The 20,801-nt window shown below is 43.4% G+C and overlaps 1 protein-coding gene across 2 annotated transcripts in view; it reads left to right on the top strand.

The window, feature by feature from the left end:
• The first annotated feature begins 1,325 nt into the window (after positions 1 to 1,325).
• The window catches only part of ASB11 (ankyrin repeat and SOCS box containing 11), a 38,500-nt gene continuing 19,024 nt past the window's right edge, over positions 1,326 to 20,801 (top strand). The window contains exons 1-6 of one of the 2 annotated variants that reach the window (XM_073355563.1): positions 1,326 to 1,503; positions 4,959 to 5,038; positions 14,581 to 14,637; positions 17,656 to 17,806; positions 18,060 to 18,194; positions 19,063 to 19,254. In XM_073355563.1, coding sequence (XP_073211664.1) covers positions 1,326 to 1,503; positions 4,959 to 5,038; positions 14,581 to 14,637; positions 17,656 to 17,806; positions 18,060 to 18,194; positions 19,063 to 19,254 — 793 coding nt within the window. Of the gene's footprint in view, positions 1,504 to 4,958; positions 5,039 to 14,529; positions 14,638 to 17,655; positions 17,807 to 18,059; positions 18,195 to 19,062; positions 19,255 to 20,801 lie in introns of both variants that reach the window. The other variant, XM_073355554.1, reaches the window with a different exon arrangement.

The raw sequence follows: 20,801 nt of genomic DNA, 5'->3' as shown, positions 1-20,801 counted from the left end.
ACCATTGCAGTAGTTATGCACTTGTGAGAGGGAAAGCAGGTGGTGTGCATAAACACTTCCTTTCTTATTAACATGTGGCGCATATTAAACTTCTTTACAGTATCACAGTTAGCTTCAAAGGTGGCAGACTGATTCACTTGAATTGTGCTTTTTTTTCCCACCAAACAGTTTTTCTTTTCTCCTCCCCTTTTATCAGTCTGTCTAAGCAGTCACTGTAAGGGGTGCTAGTCACTGGGATCCCAACACCAGCGGGCAAGTACCTGTATTTTTTATTCTAGTGGTAGCTGAGAGACTGAGGTGCTGAAGCATGACATGGGGATAGTTGGAATGCTGGAGAGTTGGGAGGAGAAGGGGGAAACCAAATAACTGCACTTGAAGTTGTCAGGGAAATAATTCACTGTAATATTTTGTTCCACATGTCCAACTATGAGGTATCTTTAAGAAGGGAGGTCTTTCTCCACAGCTGGTATGACCTTTGAGGTCCAAGTTCACTGAAGGCTACAGTCTTTCTCTTGGGCTACAGGTGAACTTGCAGGAAGGAGTGAGATGGTTCATTCCTCGTTTCTAGACTATTCCCCTCCCCAGATATTATTTATTTGATTAGTGCTGACGAAGTGTGTGGGGATATTGAGTACACACACACATATTCCCCTACCCTCAAGGAGATTGACTGGGATGCTGAGCTAGCATAAAGTCCTGCCTGCCCATGCAGATCCCTTTGCAGGATTGGACCCTACCACAGACACACAAATTGGGAAGCACTGGGACATGAGTGGGAGGGTTGGTTGGCTTAATGACTTGGGGTTTTTACATCATAAACTCACCTCTGGGACTTATGGGAGAAGTGGTTTTTAAGAGGAACTTAAATAATGGGAGGATTGTGCGTTCACCTAAATACATACTGCCAAAGTGCTTTGCTCTGTATAGGAGCCATGTGCCTCTCAGGAAAAGAAAAGTCAACCTAATACCAGAGAGGTAACATCTCTAATTTTCAAAAATTACACCTATACATTATGAAAACCATTGTTTCAGTTTCTTCAGTGTGTGTCATGGTATTTGTAGTGAATATCCACATAGTGTTTTCTGTCATCCAGAGATGGGAAAATGTCAGTACTTGACATAATTACAGCCCAATAAAACCATGAAATGATTTAATACCCAGCATTGTTATTCAACATCAGTGGCTGTCCCAGAATAAAAATGGAATGTATTTTTGGTAACTGAGGAACAGCAAGTGCTGGATGGTTGAAAATAGATGTCATATGATACCAGTTATAGCCTGGTGAAACTTAGCAGACCTGGGAAACTTCAAAGAGCAAGCCAAAATGGAGGGCAATTCTATACTCCATGCTTTTAACAACATCTATTTTGCAATCTTTGCTTTATTTTGCTTCAAGCTTTTAATTAAGATTTCTTTGGCTCTGCTGACCCACTTCTATATTGTTAAAGGCAACAGAAAAGAGGCTGCCAGGATAGCAGAAGAGATCTATGGAATAGCGCCAGGTAAAATGTTAATTATGGGCACTAACGAATTGAGCTGTGTTCTAAGTTTTATGCCTTGAGAAATTAGATTTTAACCACTGTGCAAAATATGACTCTCTATCAGTTAGCCAGCTTGACTGTGAACAACACTTGTTTAAGTATAGTAAATATAGAATAATAGTAAAGTAAATAAAGAAGTTTGCTTTGGGAAGCAAAGAACTTGTCAGAGTCAACTGTGTGAGTGACAAGGGTTTTACTATGTATCCTAGTTTACAACCAGAGAGCATTTAGGGAAGAGGTTTAGACTGTGGGTTTTCTGAAGAAAGATACCAGGAAGGGTGTAATTAATGCCTGACTAAATCTAAGTCTAGTGTCCATGTTCTTTTGAACCAGACCATAAAAAAGAGCATAGCTAAAATTCCTGTGAGACCAAAAGTATGGAAATGACTATACGTAATGGGCCTCCAAAGAATCATTTTCCCATTTGTTTCTTTCCAAGTACTGTTTCTACAGACTTAAACGAATTTGTCACAATAGTGCATTGATAGGAATTAACACAAAAGTAACGCTTCTAATTAAAAAACAGCAACGAGGAGTCCTTGTAGCCCAAATGAATTTGTTAGTCTCTAACGTGCTACAAGGACTCCTCATTGGTTTTTTGTTGACCCAGACTAACATGGCTAGCACTCTGAAACCTGTCACTTTTAATTAAAGTGTGTTATGGCTTTAAAAATAACTGCTAACCAGTAATTGATTTCCTAATTAAATCATAAAGACACAGTATTTAGTGACATCATTCTTATTAGGGGCTAGACTCTGAGACTCTTACTCAGGATGTGTATATATACACATATTCTATTCAGCCTGAGGCAGACACCTGACATGGAAAACTTCAGTCTTACTCTATGAGTGGTCCTATGGAAGCGAGAGGAACTATTTGCAGTGTAAGAGGACAACTCATTGTAAGAGTATCAGAATCTGGGCCAAAGTGAAGATTCAGCAACTTATTACCAAGCTCATATAAAGCAGACTAAATAGTTATTTATCCCCATCTCTGCAATGTGTTAGAATCTATCGTATGGTTTATTAGAAAAGAGTGCTGTTAATTTATTGACTAAGTACTTATTACATATGCCTTAATTTAAATTTCGTGAAATATTTGATAATTGGCTTTTCCCACCTGTATACAGATTCTTTATCTAAGTGCATACAAAGTTACCAGGACTCCATCATATGTTTATCTGCAGGTTGCCATTTGCAAATAGCCATCAAGGATAATCTTTCAAAACAAAAGGTCATGTGATGTTGTTGCCTGGGCACTAGATTGGATTACAGATAGTGTCACAGCCTAAAGTAAAAGCAATGTTGAGAGAAGCAGCAGCCGAGCTGCTTAAATTATCTGTAGAAACTTAGAAAGGACATAAAATTTCAGACATGCCTTTGGTAACCGGCGAGTTAAGAGACGCCCTTTATGGGAACTACATTTGCCACACGTTTCAGGGAGGTATGTTGCTGTAGCTGACATGGAAATATGTGTGTGCATTCTCATGGTGAGAAGAGTGCCTGCTTTATGTAACATGAAGTGTGTAAATATATACATACAGTATAGACGTGTGTGAAATGTTTGTATATGCAGCACAGTGTGTGTGTGTGTGTTAGGTTAATTAGAGCTGGGGGTGGAAGCACCGTCTATTATTAAGGTTGCTGGTTGCTTCCCATTATATAACTTTGCCAAAGTTTTAACTGTTCAGACTGAAATTTTTCATGTCAGGTGTCTGCCTCAGGATGAATAGAGTATGTGTACATATACATACATAACTTGCAGCCAAAACGTTTCAGCATTTTCTGAGAGCAAGGCTAGGGAAAAATCCATTGTTCTGCCTGTGTTCAAAAATTTGGGTGGCCTTTTATTTGAGAAGAACTAGTGCTCCCACACTTTGGAGCAAGGACTCGCAATCTGGCAGGATGGTCCTTTGTATCCTTTTGCCATTCCTGTGAAAGTCTGCCCAAATTTGGCATTGTAACCTTGCCACTGCAGACTCGGTTGGGACTGGTGACTGAAACTGAGGGCTGGGAGCTTGTCTCTTCTGTGCTCAATGGGTATGTCTACTCTGCAATTAAAAATCTATGGCTGGCTTGTGGCAGCTGACTTGAGCTCACAGGGCTCAGGCTTAGGGGCTATTTAACGGCAGTGTAGACATTTGGGCTCAGGCTGGAGCTTGACCTGTGAGGCGGGAGGATCCTAGAGCTCAGGCTGCAGCCCAAGCCCAATGTCTACACTGCAATATAACAGCCCCGTAGCTCAAGCTCTGCAAGCCTGAGTCAGCTGGCACAGGCCAGCAACAGGTGTCTAACTGCAGTGTAGACATACCCTTAGTGGCCTTCTGCTGGGCTCAGGCAACATGGAGGGGGAAGCTGCCTGATTGAAATGCAGAGCGGATGAGATGAGAGACAGCTCTGGGTAGGGAGGCAGAGAATAGATTGGGAAATACGGAAAAAATGTGGTTCTGATGAGAACTGGACTGAAACCAAATTTCAAAATGTCAAAATTTCCCACAAATCTGAGATTTCTGCCAGCTCTAATTGTGAGGCAGTTTGGTTTTAGATGCTAAACTGTGGCCAGTAAATTCTCTCTGCCTGAATCACTAAAGCTAAAATAACTTTTGTAATGATCTGCTTGGCTGAACATGTATAAATCTGTTGGTAGCAGCTCTATTGAAGTGGGACCAAAAATGGGTGGGGGGAAGACAAACTAAGACAAAGTAGCCAGCATTGAGAAGTTTGTTGTTCAAAATGATGTAGAAAAGCAGGAATCAAGCACCTGGCAGAGTGTATTTTTTCATGTTCCTCTGAAATCTTCAAGTGAGGAAGAGAAAAAAAAATACTATTATCTGCTAATGTGTATAAGTGGGAAAGGTAGACACATTTATAGTATGTATTAGTTTCAGAGAAAAAATTGTGGGGGACAAATTAGAATTGGCTTGATGTACATGTCACCCCCAAAGCTCAGCTAGTGTTTGCATGCAATACATCTCATAACAAAGTGAAAACAAACCCATAGAGCAAATTTGTGACAAAATTTAAGTTACCCAATAAAGCCTGTGGCCAAGATATCTTTAAAAAAAAAAAGGTGCAGGATTTTGAAGATTGTCCCAGAGAGTCTCAATGACATTGTACTGCTAACTCACATCGGTACTTTTAAAAATCCCTGCCATAAGGCTTTACTTAGGTTTCTAAATAAGTGACCTGATTTTCAGAAACGTTGGGTGTGCAGCAGTTCCCACTGAAATCAATTTTTGTAGGCAATCTCACTTTGTTGGTTTCAGGCCAGCACTGACACAGCTTGAACAATCGTCCCAAATAGATAAGGGGGGGATGTGTGTAATAATTTGTCTTGTGATTTTTTTGGAACTGTTTGTATCTTGATGTCTCTGTGCCTTTGCAATGCCTTTGAATGAACTCTTGGGCTGTTTTAGGTTCATGGGCAGATCGATCTCCTCTTCATGAAGCTGCTTTCCAAGGGCGCCTGCTATCTTTGAAAACGTTGATTGCACAGGTAAGAAACCAAAAATAAATAAATAAAAGGTTAGGTAGGCCTCAGGATTTTTTTGGTTAGATCTTAACCATGAATGATGTGATAGATTATAGTGGGCACTCTAAGACATAGAGTTAGGGTTCTAAATAAAAAGATATACTGGACACATTTTGTCATATTAAATGTTGGGGGTAAGCTCAAAACAAAGGCCACAGATCACACTGAGTTATAATAAGCAAACATGATCTTTGGGTTTGTTTTCAAAGGCAAACAATACAAACAGGCTTCAAAGGACTTGAATATAAAGATACCAAAATTATTTATCCTGTATTAATGATCAGGTATTACACTTCTGTACAAATGTGTATGTTGCCTTATAAAACAGAGCCAGACATGTTCCCTGCCACAGAGCAGCTTACAAGCTCCCTCAAGTCCTGTGAGGTGCTGTACGGCCTCCACACCCACTGAAGCCACAGATCCAGATGGGCAAAAGTGGGGAGGAAAAAAGGATCAAGGAGAACAAGAGGAGAAAGGGGATAGTGGATAGGTCCGAGGAGCAGATTATAGTTAGAAACTCTAGGAGAACAATTAACCAAAATGCAACCTGGAAGGATAACACATTGGTTCTCCCTTCCTGAAAATGATCTGCTACCAAGGAGATGGTCCATTGAGTCCAAGTGCAGTCTATTTTGTCATAATACAGATGTAGGATTCCAAGCAGTGGGAAACATTTAAAATCTTTTAGCAAAGGCAGCCAGTGTTCACTGTTTGGTCACGACTTGGATTAATTGTGCTGGTCTCTGGGACTTAGTGGATGCTGTAGTGGAAGAAAAGAAAATTTTCCTTTTTCTGCACAGCAGTAGGTTTCAAAAATTATTTATGTTCTGATCTATCAGAGTCAAAGGCAATGTCTATACTCCAGGCGTTGTGATTCCCTGCCCACTACCACCTACTCATGGCAGCTTGAGGAGAAATGGTCTTCGTATGAATAGCAGTGTAGCATGGGAAGTGGGAGCTGTGGCCTGGCTTAGCTGAGCCATGTACAAACCAGCTTGAACTCATGGATATGTACTCCATCTGTGCTGCTGCGACTATACTGTTGATGCTTGCACTGTCTCCCTCAAGCTAGCGTGAGAAAGTCTACACAAGCTGGGAATCACCCCTTGCTCAAAGTGTAGACATTGCCAAAGTGTGACATCAGTCACTGGTGCTCAAGATTCATCTCTTCATTCTTTATTTCTCCCGGGGCTGTCCAACTCTTTCTGTGACGAGGGCCATAAGACATTTTGAATTATGGTTTACGGGCCAGACCAACAAAGTTAGGGCCATATCCCACCATTGATCCACAACAAAACAACAGTGGTATTTACAATGATGAAGGGTAAAACATGACCATGATGCAGTAACTAAACTCTTAGTACCTTAACTGAAGTAATTTCATTCAGATCACGCACTAAGAAAAATGATGCACAATGCCTCATTGCTTTGTCTGTCTTTTGTTTGGTCATTTACGTGCATTTATTCAATTTGTATGCATACGTGCACAGACACTGTCTTGTGGTGACTGCGAATTGCAAGCTTAAGTAATTTGAAAAACTATTTTTTTAAATTCACACCATAAGGCTTAAGAGTTAGCTCTCGGTTTTGATGAATGGGGGGAGTTCACTTTGCTTAGAGCTGTTCTTTCAGGATGTCCATAGATTTAGGAAGACAACAGACTGGACTTCTACATAAAGTGCTTCCGCCGACGTACATGGGCTGAAATTGTGGAAAAGCAGCATCACTTGCCCCATAACCACAGCCGTGCAGAACACAATGCCATCCACAGCTTCAGAAACAGCTCTGACATCATAATCAAAAAGGCTGACAAAGGAGGTGCTGTCGTCATCATGAATAGGTCGAAATATGAACAAGAGGCTGCTAGGCAGCTCTCCAACATCACTTTCTACAAGCCATTACCCTCTGATCCCACTGAGGGTTACCAAAAGAAACTACATCATTTGCTCAAGAAACTCCCTGAAAAAGCACAAGAACAAATCTGCACAGACACGCCCCTGGAACCCGACCTGGGATATTCTATCTACTACCCAAGATCCAAAAACCTGGAAATCCTGGATGCCCCATCATCTCAGGCATTGGCATCCTGACAGCAGGATTGTCTGGCTATGTAGACTCCCTCCTCAGGCCCTACGCTACCAGCACTCCCAGCTATCTTTGAGACACCACTGACTTCCTGAGGAAACTACAATCCATCGGTGATCTTCCTGAAAACACCATCCTGGCCACTATGTATGTAGAAGCCCTCTACAACAACATTCCACACAAAGATGGACTACAAGCCGTCAGGAACAGTATCCCCGATAATGTCACGGCTAACCTGGTGGCTGAACTTTGTGACTTTGTCCTTACCCATAACTATTTCACATTTGGGGACAATGTATACCTTCAAATCAGCGGCACTGTCATGGGTACCTGCATGGCCCCACAGTATGCCAACATTTTTATGGCTGACTTAGAACAACGCTTCCTCAGCTCTCGTCCCCTAACGCCCCTACTCTACTTGCGCTACACTGATGACATCTTCATCATTTGGACCCATGGAAAAGAAGCCCTTGAGGAATTCCACCATGATTTCAACAATTTCCATCCCACCATCAACCTCAGCCTGGACCAGTCCACACAAGAAATCCACTTCCTGGACACTACAGTGTTAATAAGCGATGGTCACATAAACACAACCCTATACTGGAAACCTACTGACCGCTATTCCTACCTACATGCCTCCAGCTTTCATCCAGACCACACCACACCACATGATCCATTGTCTACAGCCAAGCTCTACGATACAACCGCATTTGCTCCAACCCCTCAGACAGAGACAAACACCTACAAGATCTCTATCATGCATTCTCATAACTACAGTACCCACCTGCTGAAGTGAAGAAACAGATTGACAGAGCCAGAAGAGTACCCAGAAGTCACCTACTACAGGACAGGCCCAACAAAGAAAATAACACAACGCCACTAGCCATCACCTTCAGCCCCCAACTAAAACCTCTCCAACGCATCATCAAGGATCTACAACCTATCCTGAAGGATGACCCATCACTCTCACAGATCTTGGGAGACAGGCCAGTCCTTGCTTACACACAGCCCCCAAACCTGAAACAAATACTCACCAGCAACCACACACCACACAACAGAACCACTAACCCAGGAACCTATCCTTGCAACAAAGCCCGTTGCCAACTGTGTCCACATATCTATTCAGGGGACACCATCATAGGGCGTAATCACATCAGCCACACTATCAGATGCTCGTTCACCTGCACATCTACCAATGTGATATATGCCAGCAATGCCCCTCTGCCATTTACATTGGTCAAACTGGACAGTCTCTACGTAAAAGAATAAATGGACACAAATCAGACATCAAGAATTATAACATTCAAAAACCAGTTGGAGAACACTTCAATCTCTTTGGTCACTCGATTACAGACCTAAAAGTTGCAATTCTTCAATAAAAAGACTTCAAAACCAGACTCCAACGAGAGACTGCCGAATTGGAATCAATTTGCAAACTGGATACAATTAACTTAGGCTTGAATAGAGACTGGGAGTGGATGGGTCATTAAACAAAGTAAAACTATTTCCCCTTGTTTATTCCCCCCCCCCCCCCACACACACACACTGTTCCTCAGACGTTCTTGTCAACTGCTGGAAATGGCCCACCTTGATTATCACTACAAAAGGTTTCCCCGCCCCTGCCCCCCCCGCTCTCCTGCTGGTAATAGCTCACCTTAAGTGATCAGTCTCGTTACAGTGTGTATGGTAACATCCATTGTTTCTTGTTCTGTGTGTATATACATCTCCTCAGTGTATTTTCCACTGAATGCATCCGATGAAGTGACCTGTAGCCCACGAAAGCTTATGCTCTAATAAATTTGTTAGTCTCTAAGGTGCCACAAGTACTCCTTTTCTTTTTGCGAATACAGACTAACATGGCTGCTACTCTGCATCAGTTACATTCAATTCACATTTGGAAGGATTTTTTCACTGCCATAAAGTCTCAAAACTTTTCTCTCAATGAATGGTTGAATTCTGAGGAATTGGAATTTGTCATATGAGTCATATAAATACTTTTAGGAAGCCAGATCCTGCCTGTGAGCTAATGTATTTTATGCCTCTGATATGTTACAAGACATCTCTCTCTCAGTGATCTCTACAGAAAGTAGAAAATAGGAGATGCTCCGGGGCCACTGTACCAACTGTCAAGGACAAAAGGTGGCCTTAATTTATTACAGAGTACTCCATAGAACAGCCCATAAGAGCGGCCATACTGGGTCAGACCAAAGGTCCATCTAGCCCAGTAACCTGTGTTCCAACGGTGGCTAATACCAGGTACCCCAAAGGAAATGAACAGAACACGTAATCATCAAGTGATCCGCCCCCTGTTGCCCACTCCCAGCTTTTGGCAAACAGAGGCTCGGGACACCATCCCTGCCCATCTTTGCTAATAGCCACTGATGGATCTATCCACCAGGAACTTATCGAGTTCTTTTTTGAACCCTGTTATAGTCTTGGCCTTAACAACATCCTCCGTCAAAGAGTTCCACAGGTTGACTGTGCATTGTGTGAAGAAATAGAATAATAGAATATCAGGGTTGGAAGGGACTTCAGGAGGTCATCTAGTCCAACCCCCTGCTCAAAGCAGGACCAATCCGCAACTAAAGCATCCCAACCAGGGCTTTGTCAAGCTTAACCTTAAAAACCTCTAAGGAAGGAGAGACCACAACCTCCCTATACTTCCTTTTGTTTGGTTTAAACCTGCTGCCTATCAATTTCATTTGGTGGCCCCTAGTTCTTGTGTTATAAGAAGGAGTAAATAACATTCTTATTGACTTTCTCCACACCGGGCATGATTTGATAGACCTCTATCACGTCCCCCCTTAGTCGTCTCTTTTCTAAGGTGAAAAGTCCCAGTCTTATTAATCTCTCCTCAGATGGAAGCTGTTCCATACCCCTAATAATTTTTGTTGCCCTTTTCTGAACCTTTTCCAATTCCAAAAGCTCTGAACCCCTGCAAGGGGAGAAGGTCCCAGAGTCCAGGCTCCAGCCCAAATGGGAACCTCTACATTGCTCTTAGTTCTCGATCATTCTTTACCAACCCTCCAACTTCAAGTAATTTTTAAGGTAGGAGGGAAAAGTACATTGTGGAGGGGGAAATGAAGGGTGCAAGTGATAAGGAATATGGCTCACTTGTTCAGCTCTCTCTTTCTGGCTCTAGTTTTTCAGGTTGCCATGATGATCATATGGTACTATATTGAAGAAGTGCTGTTGGACTGCAGCTGTGAACATGATTTTTTTTACCTTAGATATGCGGAAATATGGATTTACTTAATGGCACTTCTTTAAAACATGCAGCAATTTCACAAATAAAAACACATAGCACATAGTTTAAAACAAACACAATTTTCTCCCTGCGGGGAGGAATGAAGAAAGAACAACCCATGACTGATGCTAAGCACATGACTTGATGCGTCATTGGAAGCTACTCAAATACTACAGAAATAGGTGAAGTGCCAGAACGTGAATAGAACAGAATCCGCATGCCTAGTCCCTGGTGCATCATTATACTTGTAGTACTTGAAGTGTTCTTGGTACTTTGCAGAATATAGAAAAATCACAGTACCCGATTTGCAGAACTTTACAACCTAAGTTTATAGGAATAGGGATGATGGAAGAAAAGGAGATGGGAATCATGGGATTACTTTTTTTTAATCTATGGTTGCATCTCTAATCTGATTCTGCATGCCTTGAAGCCAGTGGTGAGCTGGAGCCGGTTCGCTGGAACTGGTTGTTAAATTTAGAAGCCCTTTTAGACCTGGTTGGGACAACCGGTTCTAAAAGGGCTTCTAAATTTAACAACTGGCCAAAAGTGGTGCGTTAGGTGCCGACTCCGTGGGTGCTCCAGGGCTGGAGCACCCATGGGGAAAATTTGGTGGGTGCAGAGCACCCACCGGCAGCTCCCCACCCAGCCCCAGCTTACCTCGGCTCTGCGTCCGCCTCCTCCCCTGAATGCGCCGCCCCGCTCTGCTTCTCTGCCCCCTCCCCCAGCTTCCCACGAATCAGCTGTTCGCGCAGGAAGCCTGGGAGGGCTGAGAAGCAGGCAGCGGCTTCCCGCTCAGGCTCAGGGAGGCGGAGGCAGAGCGGAGGTGAGCTGCAGCAAGGGGCGCGAGGAGGGCCGCCCGCACTGCAGCAGGTAACCCGAGGGGGGCGCGCAGGGGAACCACTCCTGGCCCCAGCTCGCCTCCGCCTCGCTGGGCCTGAGTGCGAAGCTGCCTCCTGCTTCTCAGCCCTCCCAGGCTTCCCGCGCAAACAGCTGATTCACGGGAAATGGGGGGGGAAAGGGGGACGGAGAAGCAGAGCAGGGCGGTGTGTTCAGGGGCAGAGACGGAGGCGAGCTGGGGCCGGGCGCAGGGTGGGGAGCTGCTGGTGGGTGCTCTGCACCCACCAAATTTTTCCTGTGGGTGCTCCAGCCCCGAAGCACCCACGGAGTGGGCGCCTAAGGTGCCACTTTTGATGTGGGGGGAGCGGTCGCTCCCCCTGCTCCCCCCCAACTATGCTACCCCCCCCCTCTAGGAGCCAGAGGCACCTGCTGGATGCTTCCTGGGAGCTGCCCCAGGTAAGCACTGCCAGGACTCCCCATCATGCCCCCCGGCAGGTCCCTCTGGCTCTTAGGGGCGGGGTGGGCACCCACTATGGTGGCCCACGAGAACCTCCTGCCTGGTTCTGGGGGCAGTCAGGGGACAGGGGAAGGGGTGAATGGGGCAGGGGTCCTGGGGGGGCATCAAGGAACACGGGGGGTTGGATGGGGCAGAAGTCCTGGGGGCCGGGGGTGGGCCACAACCCCCTCGTGGGGTGAGGAGGGAACCAGTTGTTAAGGTTTTGGCAGCTCATCACTGCTGGAAGCCATTGATTTCAGCAATGCAGGACTGGACTTCCAGTTGGTAAAGCTAGTCAAGGGAGTAATCACTGAAGGGAGCGGAATGGGGTTGATCCACAGCAGCAAGATGAATTATGGGGTAAAGCTGCGCATGCTATAGCATAGGCATTGCTCACTGTTGTCAAGCTGCCTATGCAGTTTGCCTTGACGTTCAAATTAAACAGGTATCTTTACTTTAAAAGAAATCCAAACACTTTTTTTTAAGATGTGGTTTCAAAGATGAAGTCACTTACTGACCTAAGACCACAAGTACCATGGAAAGTCAGTGGAACTTGTCCACTTAAATCACTTAGGTGCTTTAAAAACTCCTACCTGTCAAGGCCGGGAAGCTAAGGGCCAGATTTTCAAGAGTTCAGCACCCACCCAGTTCTTGTTGAGGCACCTAAATAAGTGGCTGGATTTTCAAAGAAGTTTGGCAAAGTTATGATCAACTGTTTCTTCTGATAGGAAGGGCTGGACACCATTATCTAAAGTCAGGGCTACTAGTTCTTAGTTTAAGCATTTTTTTACTGATGAAATTGATTACTTGAGTTTTCAATAGGTGGGGTATGTTTCCTTTCACTGGATTACTGTTTTCATGTGTTAGGTGTATATATATCTAACTCCGGTGTATTGCTTTAATGCTGTATCACTACCTCCATTTCTTTTCTTCACACAAAGGATTTGTACAGCACCTTTCCTTCCTATGGCGGGGGGCGGGGCGGGGGGTATATTGTGCAGTGAATGCACTCCTACTGTAAAGCTATAAAATAGAGTAATTTTAGGAAGGTCACATCAGGTGCAAAAGGAATATTGAGCTTCATGTTAGAATCATAGAATCATAGAATATCAGGGTTGGAAGGGACCTCAGGAGGTCATCTAGTCCAACCCCCTGCTCAAAGCAGGACCAATCCCCAATTAAATCATCCCAGCCAGGGCTTTGTCAAGCCTGACCTTAAAAACTTCTAAGGAAGGAGATTCTACCACCTCCCTAGGTAACGCATTCCAGTGTTTCACCACTCTCCTAGTGAAAAAGTTTTTCCTAATATCCAACCTAAACCTCCCCCACTGCAACTTGAGACCATTACTCCTAGTTAAAAGCAGCTATCAAATCCCCCCTCATTCTTCTCTTCTGTAGACTAAATGATCCCAGTTCCCTCAGCCTCTCCTCATAAGTCACGTGTTCCAGACCCCTAATCATTTTTGTTGCCCTTTGCTGGACTCTCTCCAATTTATTCACATCCTTCTTGTAGTGTGGGGCCCAAAACTGGACACAGTACTCCAGATGAGGCCTCACCAATGTCGAATAGAGGGGGACGATCATGTCCCTCGATCTGCTCGCTATGCCCCTACTTATACATCCCAAAATGCCATTGGCCTTCTTGGCAACAAGGGCACACTGCTGACTCATATCCAGCTTCTCGTCCACTGTCACCCCTAGGTCCTTTTCCGCAGAACTGCTGCCTAGCCATTCGGTCCCTAATTCTCTTACATGTTTCCCTCATATGGACATGAGCCAGCAAAGCGTTTAATTTTAAGAGAATTGTTTATTTAAAAATATTCACTTCCTCTAGTTTAAATTGTTGAGCTAGGGGGTATTGTGACTGTTTTTAATGCTTGTCGTATCAGTTGGTTGTGACTGGCTACTTTCACAGCACTGAATTGTCCAGAAATATTTATTCCCATGTATAATATTTGCTGCTACAAAGGAAAAAAACACCGCCACCATCTTGTGAACTGCCTGGGGGAGGAGGGGGGAAGCATCTAGACCCGAGCATGATATACTTACAGATACTGCATTTGGAACGTCAGAGTTTGGATTATGTTCCAGAGAACTGATTTCCAATGTACATGTGCATGAATTCTTACTTGTCATTTGATGGAACTATAGTCTGGAAGACGTACACCAAAGTCCCAGTCATGTTTGGAGCCAGCCATATTTGCGCTGCTTTTCCCCCTGTGAGTGTTTGCATGGCTGGTTTCAGTTCATACAGCTGTTAATGGAACACTTATAAAGCGTGTTTGCTATTCAGTATTCTTTACTCCTCTTTAATCAGGTTGATAAACAACCAGGGAGAAGAAACAGCACCACGTGACTCAGGAAACAAATCACACTCCTGGTCAGAGTGCTCATTTTGCGGATAAAAAATGTAGCTTATGATCACAGGCACCTTTTCATATCTGGGAATAGGGAAATTAATCTCAGTGACCGGAGGCCAAAGACATACAGTGTCTCTCCTGCAATCTACCATGAATTATGAAGCAACACAGATAAGCATCACTCAGTTTCTTTACCTTTTGCTTTAAATCCCTACAAGTAGTGATGGATGCAAGAGCTGCAGTATCAGAGTTATTGTCTGAGCCAGGTGTGTTCCAGGGCAACTCTCATGGACTTCGGTAGGAATTTAGCCAGAGCAAGGACTGTAGATTTGACAGCTATGTAACTCCTGCCTGGAATGAACTCCAGGAATGATGTTTGCATTGCTTGGTTTTTGTTTGTTTTTCACATCTTTGCTTTGAATTCTAGGGTTTCAATGTGAACATTGTAACCATAGATCGGGTTTCTGCTCTCCACGAGGCCTGCCTGGGTGGCCATGTCGCTTGTGCAAAAGTCTTACTGGAGAACGGTGCTCAAGTGAGTACGGGCATATAAACGAGGCCAACACTTCCCTGTGACGTGATCGGTACCGTGGTGACACAACTGGCATTAGCAGGGATTCCCAAGAGACATACATGTATTGGATGCTTCTCACTCTGTGAGTGTGTGTGTGTGTGTGTGTGAGAGAGAGAGAGAGAGAGAGAGAGAGAGAGAGAAATTCTGGCCACAAAAGGGGACAATATTTTGCTTTCACTAATAATAAATTACTTACATTTCTGTAGTGGTAGCTTTTCTCCTGAAGGGCCCCATGTTTTTACAGCTTGGTGGCTGTTTTGATCGCAGACATATTCCTTTGTTTTTCTTCTCTGAAACTTCACTGTGATCAGTGCGGGAAAATTAGACCAAGCTAACTGTTATGATGCTGAGTTATGCTTTGCGTTCCAGAATGGTTGCTGGAATTGCTCCAAGTTTTCTGAGATAGTTTGGGATTTACACATACAGGGGCTTAAGAAATGAAACATTTTGTCTAATAAAAGAGCAACTTTTCTCCACATTGGACCTAATATAAAAATATATTTAAAAATGAAATATGGGAATATAATGAAATCTATGGGAATTTATTACATTGGGTCTGCTTACAGGTTCCCCTGATTACTATGCTGAACAATTTACATGTGGAGTGGCAAGAAATCAAACAAGAGCAGTCCAACAGTTGATGTATTCATTAGCAGAGAAGAATATGATTATAGAATAACTATACTTTTAATAACTTTTAAGCCCCTAGACAGGAAAAACAAACCTTGATCTTCATATTACTCAGTTTCAGGTTGTTTTTGAAATTACCCAGTTTAAAAAAAATTGAAGTGTATTGATCACACATCTTTTTAGCTCCTAGAAAGTCATAAATCTGAACTATCAATTGTCACTGTCAGTAAGTAATCCTTATTGTTCAACTTTTCCCATTCTTCATTGCTATATACAGTCTCAGTTAGTCAGTGGCTTTTCCTTTACATAAATTAATAGTCACGGACACAAGAAGCTGTGTCCCTTTCTCTTTCCTTTCTTCAGCACTGTGATCTTTTTCATTTTCTTCACTAGAAAGCCATTTACTCTGGAACAACCTTCCCAGAATTCCTTCCTCTATTACCAGATAAGTCAGTACCCAGTGGAGAGGCTCTGCTAGTGTTTTTGCAAGACAAATTGGCTGCCCATCAACATTTAGGAGCTGCACAGCAAGGCTTTGTCTAGGCTGGGGGAAAGCATCATGTTAGAAATGCAGTCACTAACTCTTTTTAACTTGCAATACGACTTTGCCCTTAGTGTGGACATGGACAGTTATGCTGAACACATATTAGCTGGTCTGTGATTTTAACAGGTGTTTAAACATGACTTGTCCTCATTTACATTAAGTGCTAAGTCATGTTTAACATCATGGTAGTTAACAAGTTTTCTAACACGATGATTTTTCCCCATTGTAGACGTGGCCCTGCCATTGAGCCTATTCCCTGGGTATAGAGCTCTGCAGCTGGGTGAAGTGCCATTCAAAACACATTAGACTTCATTTTACCACTCTGGGCAAATATCCCTGCACCACATATAGGAAACCAGTTTGGTGGGGCTTAGGAATTCAAGATGATGGTCGTCTCTTCCTTCAGATATACTGTTCCCTTCAAGACTGTGCTTGTGTTCCTTTTGGCCCTCATCTTTCGCCAGGCCCTTCCTTTCCCCAGAAGCCAAACAAAGCGCCATTCTGTACTGTTTCCAAACTAGGAGGTGGGCAGTCTGGAAGAGAGTTGGAAAATGGCCTTTTTATTATTAAAATATATGCAGTTCAAACAACTATATTCAGCATCTTGGAAAAAAGCTAAACTGTGCACCCAGTCGTACAGCTGCATAATCTCCTCATGTAGACATTGTTGAAGCTGCTCCAGCAACTGGGAATTGATTGGTAGCGTTTCATACGGGACTGCCAACTCAGCCAATCAGGCATCAAAATGCCAGCAAAAACACTAGCAAAGAAGCAGCCCCTCTGCTTCTCCTCTCCAATGGGTACTCACTTGTCTGGTAACAGAAGAAAGGATGTTGGTAAGGTTGTTCCAGAATTCATGGCTCAGTAGGGAAGGAAATTAAAAAGATCACAGCACTGCAAAAAGGCAATAAAGTAGGACACAGCTTCTCCTAGAAAACTCCTAGTAAGTTTTTTTTTTTGTCAAAAAATGCAATTTTCCATTAGTAAAAGAAAACCTTCCAAAGAAAAATTTTAGGCAGCCCTAATTCCACTGTAGAACTACAGCTTGAAAGGAGACCGAGTTGGAAACAGGGGTCATTGTGAATCTGGCTGCTCTATTATAAGGGGAGGGCAATAAAACTGTTCATCCTATTCCATAAGGCCAGCTGGGGGTCTCCAGTTCCCATTCTGTAGCAAGCTGTAGTGAAGGCCCCCATGTACAGCACACTAGTGACTAGATCCACATTATGCAACAAGTCCCTCCCAGGCAGTTTCTTCAGCAGAGCTGCCCTTATCTCCGTGAGAAACTGGGAATCATGCAACAGCGCTGATAGTGAAATCTGATCATCTGCGTGGCTTCGACTGGAGAGAGCAGGAAACAGACGGGGCTAGGTGGTCTGTTTGACTAAATAAAACTGTTCACAAAGTATTTGCTTTCCTTCCAAGGTTTTGATTTGGTCAGAAAACTGCAGCTGTGTTGCGGTGGGGTGTCTGAAAACGATTTGGGGGGATTACATGAAAAGTCTCAATTTTCCGTGGGAAAAATCCCTGTTTTCCAGCCTGCTCTACGTAGGAGCTTGTACAATTTTCCATGTCAGAGTCCTGTTGCTGAGGCTGCCCTGAGAAACAGGGCGCGGCCCTTGCTGGGTATCGGGCTCTTCTACGGCATGTCACTCTGAATTTGGTGACTCCTCTGGGCTCTGACGTTACGTAAGATCAGTGTCGTCTTCTTCTTACGCTGTAGTTAGCGTTGAGATGCGCGTGGCTTCCCGCGGAAGCGCAGCCCTTTTGAAACAGGGCACTGTCCGTTTGTCCTGCTGTTTCAGGTCAATGCAGTCAGCACCGATGGCATCACTCCTCTCTTTAATGCCTGCTGTAGTGGCAGTGTAGCTTGTGTGAACACGCTGCTTGAATCCGGAGCCACCCCCCAGCTAGAGAATCACCTTGCTTCACCTGTTCATGAAACAGTAAAGAGAGGTAATGAGAAGGCTCTGAGTACAGCTAACGATAAAAAGATCTGGTTTTGTTTTCCCTCCCTAAATAATTGTGGGAAATTAATCTGCACCTGAAGTATCTGGGCCAGAGGGATAAATGTGTGTTTGGTTTATTCCATACTCTTCTATATAGAGTTCTGTGTATTGGGTTCTAATGCTATGTGACTAGGGTGTGTTTGTTGGGCATCCTGCCGAGAGGCACTGAAGCGAGATGACCTCTCTTCTGTGTTATCCAGGTCACAGGGAATGTATGGAAATTCTTGTGGCCAATGACGTTGACATTGACCAAGAAGATTCGCAGCACGGGACACCCCTTTATGTGGCCTGCATGTATCAGAGGACAGACTGTGTCAAGAAGCTTCTCGAACTAGGTGCTCTGGGGGCAGAGGAGGGGAAGCTGAACATATTTGAAGCCACCCCCTATTGTTTCTCCTTAATCCCTCCCCACTCCTGATATTAGCATTTAATTCCTCATGACTCCTTGGAGGACCAAGAATTTTGAGATTGGGATAAAAAAAGGGATTCTGTCATTCGAAGATGATGAGAGGAGCAACAAAAACTGTCTTGGAATATTGTTTGCTCTGTGAGCCGCATCAACTCCTTTTGATTATTATAAAATAAATAGCCAAGCATGCTAAGCATTCACTCATCCACTGCTCCCCACATGCAGAGGGAGCAGATCAGCTAACCAACCACTCAAAAGAATAATCCCTTTAGTGATCATGAAGATCCCACACACAGCAGGGCAGCACCTCAGGTGGTGTGGCTTGTTTTAGCCAATGCAGATTGGCACCAGCTAAGGCTCTGGCCCAATTTGGGTACTACTCTCAGCCCAGGATAAGCATTTTACTCCTGGACCTTCCAAAGTTATTTTAATTAAATGTTAAAAACATGCTTTTCTGGTCATTTGAATTAATCAGATTGGAAGCAACTATAGATTTTAAACACTCACTCATTTGGTCGTCAAAAAGTTCAGCATTGGCTCAATTCCTGTTGATTCTCCATCCTCCTCATCTTACTGCTACTCTTGATGCTAATATAGTAGCCATGTGACTTCTGGATATAAAGCATTGCTATAATCAAGAGAAGATGGCAAGTCCTGTGTGCCATCAGGTGCACTTAATTTATTGATGCTAATGATGTGTGATATAAATCTTAGACTCAGCCAGTCAGGTATTTCCCTGCTTCCTCCTTACGCTAACCCTGGTCTATTCTTATCTCTGTGTGTGTTCTTTTAAGGAGCCAGTGTTGACTTGGGTAAACGATTAGACACCCCACTCCATGCTGCAGTTAGGAAATCCAGCACAGAAGCAGTCAACTTGTTAATGGACTATGGCGCTAGCTTGACATGCAGAAATGCTGAATTCAAATGTGCCCTTGATCTGGCAGCCCCCAACAGCAAAGTGGGACAGGCCCTCTTGCTTCGGGAAGGTAATGGCTCTTTCTTTTTTTAAATTTGGACCGTTTTTATTTCCTTTTCATAAGTATTTTTTCATGTTCATCTTGCTTTTCCACATACTGCTGCTCCCTCTGTTAATTCTCTGAGATTTCCCAGGATGTTTCAAGACAGGGCACAAGAATGAGAGTCAAGAGATCTCAGTTCTGTTCCTAGCTTTGCCCCTGACTGCCCATGTGATGGCAGGCAAGTCGTGCCATTTTTATGTGCCTCAGTTTCCCATCTGTTGATTAAGGATAGCGTTTATCTGCCTTTGTAAAGTGCTTGGAAAGCTATGAATGAGAAGTGCTATATATAAGTGCTAAGTATTTGTATTTATTACTGTTAGTGTCAACCATATTTGAGACAGCACATTAACAACTATTTTGCATACAAACCAGTAATCCCCAATGAAATGTATATATCAGTGGTTCTCAAACCTTTGTACTAGTGACCCCTTTCACATAGCAAGCCTCTGAGTGCGATCTCCCCTAATAAATTAAAAACACTTTTTTATATATTTAACACCATTATAAAAGCTGGAGGCAAAGCAGGGTTTGGGATGGAGCTGACAGCTCGTGACCCCCCCATGTAATAACCTCGTGACCCCTTGAGGGGTCCCGACCCCCAGTTTGAGAACCCCTGGTATACATCAACTTGGAGTTACAGAGTCTCATTGTGCAAATCCCTGCATAAACAGCTCCATGAATGTGTTTAACTTGGTTACAGTGAGAAAGTGGAACTTAAGCCCAGTTGGCTACTTAGCGTCTCATATTACTGCCATTACATGAAGCTTCATGAAGCATTCTGCTAGATCAACGAGCCTTCGTAATTTACCCTTAGCCTTTCTGAGAGTATTTCTAGTACCATTTAAAAATCTGTTTGGAAGAAACTTTGTACTAGAGACGTGCCAACATTTTAGCCATCTCATCTTGCACCTTCTTCTCATGTAGAATTTTTGCCATGCTGTTTACCTTCATATGTACATCTAACTCTGGAGGGTAGAAACTCCACCTCGATTTGTTTTGTAAAGTGAAATGCCCAGCTAAGGCTCTGTATAACGAATAGCTCTGAAATACATGCTGAGCTGAATTATTCTTTCCTTTAGCCTTACAGTTTTACAGCACATTTTCATCTGAGGAAAGCTGTTTGGACCCTACCAATTTAATAGGATAGACCTAGCAATCTGTAGAATTCAAAATCTTTATTAGATCCCTTCCTAAATTTTGGTCCACTAATAGCTTTTGACTAATCGTCATGTATTTTTCCCACTTCCAGTGAGATTGTAAAATATCTGTCTTGAAGTTCCTTATTTTACCAACATTCAATTGTTTTGATTTCTTTATTATATGTTCTGAGTTCAAATTTTTTCTTTTTCTCCAAGGTATATTTATTTCTGTATCTGGCATCAGTCCCATTCTTCCCTTGTGGAACAGTCTGGCAAAGGATCTCTATACATGTTTGCATTGTCTACCTAGTGACTATGAGATAAAGTTGTGACAGGGTTTCAGGGGGCAATCCAGACCAGGGAGGGGTTGTGTGA

Source organism: Lepidochelys kempii, chromosome 1 (genome assembly GCF_965140265.1).
Source record: "Lepidochelys kempii isolate rLepKem1 chromosome 1, rLepKem1.hap2, whole genome shotgun sequence".
Taxonomy (NCBI): domain Eukaryota; kingdom Metazoa; phylum Chordata; order Testudines; family Cheloniidae; genus Lepidochelys; species Lepidochelys kempii.
This window is presented reverse-complemented; position numbering and strand designations above follow the sequence as displayed.